The sequence below is a fragment of the Engystomops pustulosus genome, chromosome 4, assembly GCF_040894005.1.
Source record: "Engystomops pustulosus chromosome 4, aEngPut4.maternal, whole genome shotgun sequence".
Lineage (NCBI taxonomy): Eukaryota > Metazoa > Chordata > Amphibia > Anura > Leptodactylidae > Engystomops > Engystomops pustulosus.
In genome coordinates this window covers 225,869,665-225,877,024 of record NC_092414.1, presented here as the reverse complement: position 1 = coordinate 225,877,024, position 7,360 = coordinate 225,869,665, and the positions used below count along the sequence as shown (strand labels likewise).

The window sequence follows — 7,360 nt, the reverse complement described above, 5'->3', positions numbered from 1 at the left end:
GGTCAGTCATGGGGAGGCCCGGGGCCGGGACCACATTATCTGTGAGGAACCAGACACAACATCACTTCCTGGAGGGGCCCCTGGGCGGGAGTCGTCGCCGCCGCTCTAGCCAATCACTCACTAGTCCTGTGGGAATGACGGCTGCGGTAACCAATAGTAAGCCACGATATCCTGAGCGACGTCAGGGCCGACCAGTAAGGAAGCGAGCTGCTTGGCGGGTTCGTGGCAGCGGGGCCAGGTCACGTGCCGTTATTAGCCAATGAACGGCGACGCGGAGGAATTGGAGGTGGTGCAATAGGGCGGAGCGCAAGAGAAAAATTCTGTCGCAAGTAGAGGCGGAGCTTCACCAAGCAGAGACCAATAGTTCTTCGAGCCGGTTCGCTCTTGGTTGACGGACACTCACCGCAACCAATTAGCGTAAAGCCGGTCGCTCCTCCCTCAGCTGTACTTTCTGAGTCAGCCAATGAGAGCGCCGCTGGGCGGGGACAGCAGGACAGTATATATAAGGCGCTCGCCGGCTTCGGGAAAGCTTCCGCTCTGAAGAATGTCTGCGAGCTACGACAACCGGTGAGTGTGATCCCGGGCCGCGGCCCTTCCCCCGCCCGGTGCGGCGTCTCATCCCCCGCGTTGTAAACTGATGGCGCAGCCTGTGCGCGGCCTCTGTGTCCGGGGCTTCACCCGCCGCTCCCCCGGGCCCCGCCCGCACCACGTGTCCCCGGTCACCGCCTGATCCCGCCCGGTGCTCGGGGGAGCGGGGAGGCCGCGCCGGGGCTGCACGTGGCCGGGAGCCGAGGAGAGGACGGGGGCGGCAGGAGACAAGATGGCGGCCGCTCCGCAGCCCGGGAGCTTCCCTCTAAGATGGCCGCCACTTCCGGCGCCGCACGTGGCCCCCGCCCGGGGGGAGGAGAGGGGGATGGGGGGCCCCGGGGGTGATAGAGAAGGGGGGCACTGCCCCGGGGGTAACACGGAGCGCGGATTACACCTCCCGTGGTATGAGGCGTCTATAGGGGGCGCTGTATACTGACTCGTGGGTGTATAGGGGGCGCTGTGTAATGTGTATCTATAGGTGGCTCTATATACTGTGTGTGGGGTATATAGAGGACGCTGTGTAATGTGTATCTATAGGGGGCGCTGTATACTGACTCGTGGGTGTATAGGGGGCGCTGTATACTGACTCGTGGGTGTATAGGGGGTAATGTGTATCGGTGGCTCTATATACTGTGCAGGGTATACAGTGGGCACTATGTAATGTATATATGTATAGGGGGTATATACTGTGTGGGGTATACAGTGGGCACTATGTAATGTATATATGTATAGGGGGTATATACTGTGCGGGGTATACAGTGGGCACTATGTAATGTATATATGTATAGGGTGTATATACTGTGTGGGGTATACAGTGGGCACTATGTAATGTATATATGTATAGGGGGTATATACTGTGCGGGGTATACAGTGGGCACTATGTAATGTATATATGTATAGGGTGTATATACTGTGCGGGGTATACAGTGGGCACTATGTAATGTATATATGTATAGGGGGTATATACTGGATCTATATACTGTGTGTGGGGTATATAGAGGATGCTGTATAGTCTCCTGGGTGTATATATCTCTATCGGTGGCTCTATATACTGTGCGGGGTATACAGTGGGCACTATGTAATGTATATATGTATAGGGGGCACTATGTAATGTATATATGTATAGGGGGCACTATGTAATGTATATATGTATAGGGGGCACTATGTAATGTATATATGTATAGGGGGCACATACTGGATCTATATACTGTGGCCCCTGTGTAATGTCCTGTATTGGGGGGTGGGGGAGGGGTCCTGTAATCCTCCTCCTCCCTGACATGTGATCTGCCTGGTTAACCCGTCCTCTCCCTGTAGTACGTGTCCTTATCTGTGCTGCAGTGTGACCCCCTCCCTGCAGAGCGGCCTCTGAGCCATGGCGCCCCCTCCAGGCTGTGACCCCCTAGTACCTACCTGTGATGTGCGGGAGGTGGTGCCCCCTCCAGGCTGTGACCCCCTAGTACCTACCTGTGATGTGTGGGAGGTGGCGCCCCCTCCAGGCTGTGCCCCCAGTACCTACCTGTGATGTTACCCCTGCTGCTGCCCCTCAGGCTGTGGGGCTTGTGTTTTATGGCTTGGGCTGTAGCTGCTCCTGTGTAGTGACCCCAGTACCTACCTGTGATGTGTGGGAGGTGGCGCCCCCTCCAGGACCTACCTGTGATGTGTGGGAGGTGGCGCCCCCTCCAGGACCTACCTGTGATGTGTGGGAGGTGGCGCCCCCTCCAGGACCTACCTGTGATGTGTGGGAGGTGGCGCCCCCTCCAGGACCTACCTGTGATGTGTGGGAGGTGGCGCCCCCTCCAGGACCTACCTGTGATGTGTGGGAGGTGGCGCCCCCTCCAGGACCTACCTGTGATGTGTGGGAGGTGGCGCCCCCTCCAGGACCTACCTGTGATGTGTGGGAGGTGGCGCCCCCTCCAGGCTGAGCTGTGACCCCCTTAGTACCTACCTGTGATGTGTGGTAGGTGGCTCCCCCCAGTACCTACCTGTGATGTGTGGTAGGTGGCTCCCCCCAGTACCTACCTGTGATGTGTGGTAGGTGGCTCCCCCCAGTACCTACCTGTGATGTGTGGTAGGTGGCTCCCCCCAGTACCTACCTGTGATGTGTGGTAGGTGGCGCCCCCCCAGTACCTACCTGTGATGTGTGGTAGGTGGCGCCCCCCCAGTACCTACCTGTGATGTGTGGTAGGTGGCGCCCCCCCAGTACCTACCTGTGATGTGTGGTAGGTGGCGCCCCCCCAGTACCTGCCTGTGATGTGTGGGAGGTGGCTCCCCTCCAGTACCTGCCTGTGATGTGTGGGAGGTGGCTCCCCTCCAGTACCTGCCTGTGATGTGTGGGAGGTGGCTCCCCTCCAGTACCTGCCTGTGATGTGTGGTAGGTGGCTCCCCTCCAGTACCTGCCTGTGATGTGTGGGAGGTGGCGCCCCCTCCAGTACCTACCTGTTATGTGTAGTAGGTGGCTCCCCTGCTGCTGCCCCCAGGTTCTCTGATCGGTTTGTAACTTCTCTCTGATTTCTTGCAGACCAAGAGACAATGGGCCCGAGGGCATGGAGCCTGATGGCATCATTGAGGTAAGTGCCCGTCCCCCTGTCCTGTGCACCCCCTGAGTGCTGGGACCCCCGTGTAACCCTCTCCCCTCCCCCGCAGAGTAACTGGAACGAGGTGGTGGACAGCTTTGACGACATGAACCTCTCGGAGTCTCTTCTCAGAGGGATCTACGCCTATGGTTTCGAGAAACCGTCTGCAATCCAGCAGCGAGCAATTCTACCTTGTATCAAGGGTAAGTGCAGGGGGGCCGCCCCGGGGGGCTTCAGAGGATCTGCCCCATAGTCCTGTCCCCTGAGACTCTCCTAGTGCGGACCCCAGTGTAAGGTGTGCGGACCCCCGGGTGATCATGTGACTGACCCTCAGGCTCATGTATAGTAGTGTAGACCCCTGTACATAGTGTGCGGACCCCCGGGTGATCATGTGACCTCCTCTCTCCGCAGGTTACGATGTCATCGCTCAGGCTCAGTCGGGCACTGGGAAAACAGCCACATTTGCCATTTCCATCCTCCAGCAGATCGAGCTGGACATGAAGGCGACACAGGCCCTGGTGCTGGCACCCACCAGAGAGCTGGCACAGCAGGTAGGTGTCCCTGGGTGTGGGTGCGGCCTGTGGCCTGGGTCTCTGTGGTACTGACCTGTGTCTTCTCTCCAGATCCAGAAGGTGGTGATGGCGCTGGGTGACTACATGGGCGCCTCCTGCCACGCCTGCATCGGGGGCACCAATGTCCGGGCCGAGGTGCAGAAGCTGCAGTCAGAAGCCCCGCACATCGTGGTGGGGACCCCCGGCAGAGTCTTTGACATGCTGAACAGACGTTACCTGTGTAAGTATTGGGGTGGGACCCCCGTGCACCCCCTGACGGTACAGCAGGGGCACATCATGTGATGTGTGACCTAATACCTGACAGGGCAGAGCGAGCCCCATATTCATCCCAGCGCAGCCGCCTGTGACTGCCGCCTGGTTCATGCTGTGGGGACACCCCCTCTGGGACTTCTGGGCCTTGTAGTTCTTCAGGAGTTTAACCTCGATTTCTTTACAGCTGCCAAATACATCAAGATGTTTGTGCTGGACGAGGCCGACGAGATGTTAAGTCGAGGGTTCAAGGATCAGATCTACGACATTTTCCAGAAGCTGAGCAGCAATGCCCAGGTGAGTGGAGGGGGGATGCCGGGAGGGGTGCTGGGGTGCCCTCTGGGTGAGTGGAGGGGGGACGCCGGGAGGGGTGCTGGGGTGCCCTCTGGGTGAGTGGGAGTCATGGGGTGCCCCCTGCTGAGCGGTCAGTTCTCTGATGATATCCCATGCGTGTCATCTGATCCCTGCGTCTGTCTGCTGCGGCGCTCTGCCCTGCGTCCTGCGGTGTAGAACAGTCTGCAGCAGAGGATTCTGGGAAGCGTGATCTCACCATTACTATCTGAGAACATTGTGTCCGCTGCCAGGATCGTTGTGTCATGTCTGCCAGACCTAACTTGTGGCTCCTCCCCCAGGTGGTGCTGCTATCGGCTACCATGCCTGCCGATGTACTAGAGGTGACAAAGAAGTTCATGAGGGACCCCATCCGTATCCTGGTCAAGAAGGAGGAGCTTACCCTGGAGGGTATCCGACAGTTCTACGTCAATGTGGAGCGTGAGGTAAGTGCGCGGTGATAGTGCGGCCGCCCCCGTCACTGGGCAAGGACTCGTCGTCTAGTGATGAGTTACCTTAATCTGATGGGGGCAGAGGATTGAGCCCCACATTCATCCCAGCGCAGCCCCCCGTGTCTGTGCCTGGTTCATGCTGTGGGGACAGACGTTCTCTGCGCCCTGCGCTTGTATCTGACGTCTCTTCTCTCTGCGCCTGTATCTGACGTCTCTTCTCTCTGCGCCTGTATCTGACGTCTCTTCTCTCTGCGCCTGTATCTGACGCCTCTTCTCTCTGCGCCTGTATCTGACGCCTCTTCTCTCTGCGCCTGTATCTGACGCCTCTTCTCTCTGCGCCTGTATCTGACGCCTCTTCTCTCTGCGCCCGTATCTGACGCCTCTTCTCTCTGCGCCCTGCGCCTGTATCTGACGTCTCTTCTCTCTGCAGGAGTGGAAGCTGGACACGTTATGTGACTTGTACGAGACGCTCACCATCACACAGGCCGTCATCTTCATCAACACCCGCCGGAAGGTGGACTGGCTGACGGAGAAGATGCACGCTCGTGACTTCACCGTGTCTGCGCTGGTGAGTCCTGTGCCGCCCGGCCGCCCCCTGTCACTGGGCAGGAGTCGTCTAGTGGCGATAATCCTAATCTGACGGGGGCAGAGGATCCCCCCATATTCATCCCAGCGCAGTGTCCTGTGACTGACGCCTGGTTCATGCTATGGGGACACGCTACACACGTGGTACATATACGTGGCACATACTAATGCTCTCCGCTTCCTCCGCAGCACGGGGACATGGACCAAAAAGAAAGAGACGTCATCATGAGGGAGTTCAGGTCCGGCTCCAGCCGCGTGCTCATCACTACAGATCTCCTGGTGAGTGTCCAGTGCGGGGGTCCCATGGGGGTCCCACTATGTGCCACAGATGATGATATCCCATGCGTGTCATCTGATCCCGGGATCTGTCTGCTGCGGCTCTCTACCCTGCGTCCTGCGGGGCAGAACAGTCTGCAGCAGAGGATTCTGGGAGGCGTGATCTCACCATTACTATCTGAGCCCCTTGTGCATGTACTAACCCCCCCCCTGTGGTGCTGCGCAGTGATTGCCCTCTGACCCCGTGTCCTCTCCTCCCTCAGGCTCGTGGTATTGATGTGCAGCAGGTTTCCCTGGTCATTAACTATGACCTCCCCACCAACAGAGAGAACTACATTCACAGGTAAGTCGCACCCCAGCGCGGGGCCACGTGTATTCCCTCTCTGCCCGGCCGCCATGCCGAGGTATGAACGTAGCCACGTGGCAGATACAAGGACCATGCTCCACGGCGACCACCGCTCCTGTAGCTTCTCGCCACTATGTCATGGCCGACACGTGACCCCCCCCTGCTCCGGACCTTCCCTCGCTCACCTCCCACCTCTCTCCCGCAGGATCGGACGTGGAGGACGTTTCGGTAGGAAAGGAGTCGCCATCAACATGGTGACGGAGGAAGACAAGCGCACGCTAAAGGACATTGAGACTTTTTACAACACGACCATCGAGGAGATGCCAATGAACGTGGCCGACCTGATCTAGACCCCTGCGGGGGCAGAAAAAGAGAAAACCAGAAAAAAAGTGTATAACGGAAAATACAAAAAACAGCCCCCCCCCCTGGGGAGCGGCACTCAGCGGCGCCCCCCACCCCTGTGATATGCCATGATTTCTATTCTTTTTGTTTCCAATAAATGTTATTTTGAGGTTATTGTGGCCGTAAAGACTTGTATCGTGTCTTCTTCCAGTCAACACTAATCCTCCTCCTCCCCCGATACTTTCCCACCAAATCAGTGGACCAAACCCCCCCAACCCACACCCAAAAAATTGGAACTCAATTCGGAGATTTAAAAAAAATTTTAACAAATTTTTCCAAAACCCAAAAATTGTAACTTTTTATTTGCTTTTCTGTATAGTATTTATTAAATAAAAGCCTGTTTTTTGCAATTTACTTTGTATCTTATTTCCCCTCCCTGGTTGACCCCTCCCTGGACCAATTACCCTTCCCCCCCCACCCCCATTCTCCTCTTGGTGCTGTTTTTGGTGGGAAATGGGTAACACAAGGGGTGGGGGGTTCTGCTTGTCTTCATGTTTAGGATCTCTGCATTCAGTCAGTGAATGGAATAAGCTGCAGAGTTGCCTACACCTGGGGGGCAATTGTGATGTCATGGGGTTCCCTGGGGCCTCCCAGAGGCTAAGACTTGTCACATTCAGGCCTGTGTCACCCTCTAGAACAGTTCTGGTGGTGACTTGGTGCCGAGCTATAGCCGCTACCTGGTGACTTGGTGCCGAGCTATAGCCGCTACCTGGTGACTTGGTGCCGAGCTATAGCCGCTACCTGGTGACTTGGTGCCGAGCTATGGCCGCTACCTGGTGACTTGGTGCCGAGCTATAGCCGCTACCTGGTGACTTGGTGCCGGCTGCCTATAGCCGCTACCTGGTGACTTGGTGCCGAGCTATAGCCGCTACCTGGTGACTTGGTGCCGGCTGCCTATAGCCGCTACCTGGTGACTTGGTGCCGGCTGCCTATAGCCGCTACCTGGTGACTTGGTGCCGGCTGCCTATAGCCGCTACCTGGTGACTT

At 57.3% G+C, this 7,360-nt stretch overlaps 1 protein-coding gene and 2 non-coding genes across 3 annotated transcripts; all 3 read left to right on the top strand.

The window, feature by feature from the left end:
- Positions 1-458: 458 nt before the first annotated feature.
- On the top strand, positions 459-6,727 carry EIF4A1 (eukaryotic translation initiation factor 4A1). The gene is made up of 11 exons (XM_072150075.1): positions 459-567; positions 3,107-3,155; positions 3,232-3,364; positions 3,573-3,712; positions 3,785-3,953; positions 4,170-4,279; positions 4,615-4,758; positions 5,195-5,332; positions 5,539-5,628; positions 5,889-5,968; positions 6,177-6,727. The coding sequence occupies exons 1-11, from the start codon at positions 545-547 to the stop codon at positions 6,319-6,321; spliced, it is 1,221 nt and encodes a 406-aa protein (XP_072006176.1). The 5' UTR covers positions 459-544; the 3' UTR covers positions 6,322-6,727.
- Positions 4,411-4,549, top strand: LOC140129354 (small nucleolar RNA SNORD10). Its single transcript, XR_011855547.1, has one exon. It is a non-coding gene; the product is annotated as a small nucleolar RNA SNORD10 (small nucleolar RNA).
- On the top strand, positions 5,677-5,809 carry LOC140129355 (small nucleolar RNA SNORD10). Its single transcript, XR_011855548.1, has one exon. It is a non-coding gene; the product is annotated as a small nucleolar RNA SNORD10 (small nucleolar RNA).
- Positions 6,728-7,360: the final 633 nt, after the last annotated feature.

What these genes read in the sequence shown, in the direction of transcription:
- EIF4A1 (XM_072150075.1), top strand. Translation starts at nt 545, where the DNA reads ATGTCTGCGAGCTACGACAACCG. An exon ending in CCAGAGAGCTGGCACAGCAG is followed by an intron (nt 3,713 to 3,784) that starts GTAGGTGTCCCT and finishes TCTTCTCTCCAG; the next exon opens with ATCCAGAAGGTGGTGATGGC. An exon ending in TCATCACTACAGATCTCCTG is followed by an intron (nt 5,629 to 5,888) that starts GTGAGTGTCCAG and finishes CTCCTCCCTCAG; the next exon opens with GCTCGTGGTATTGATGTGCA.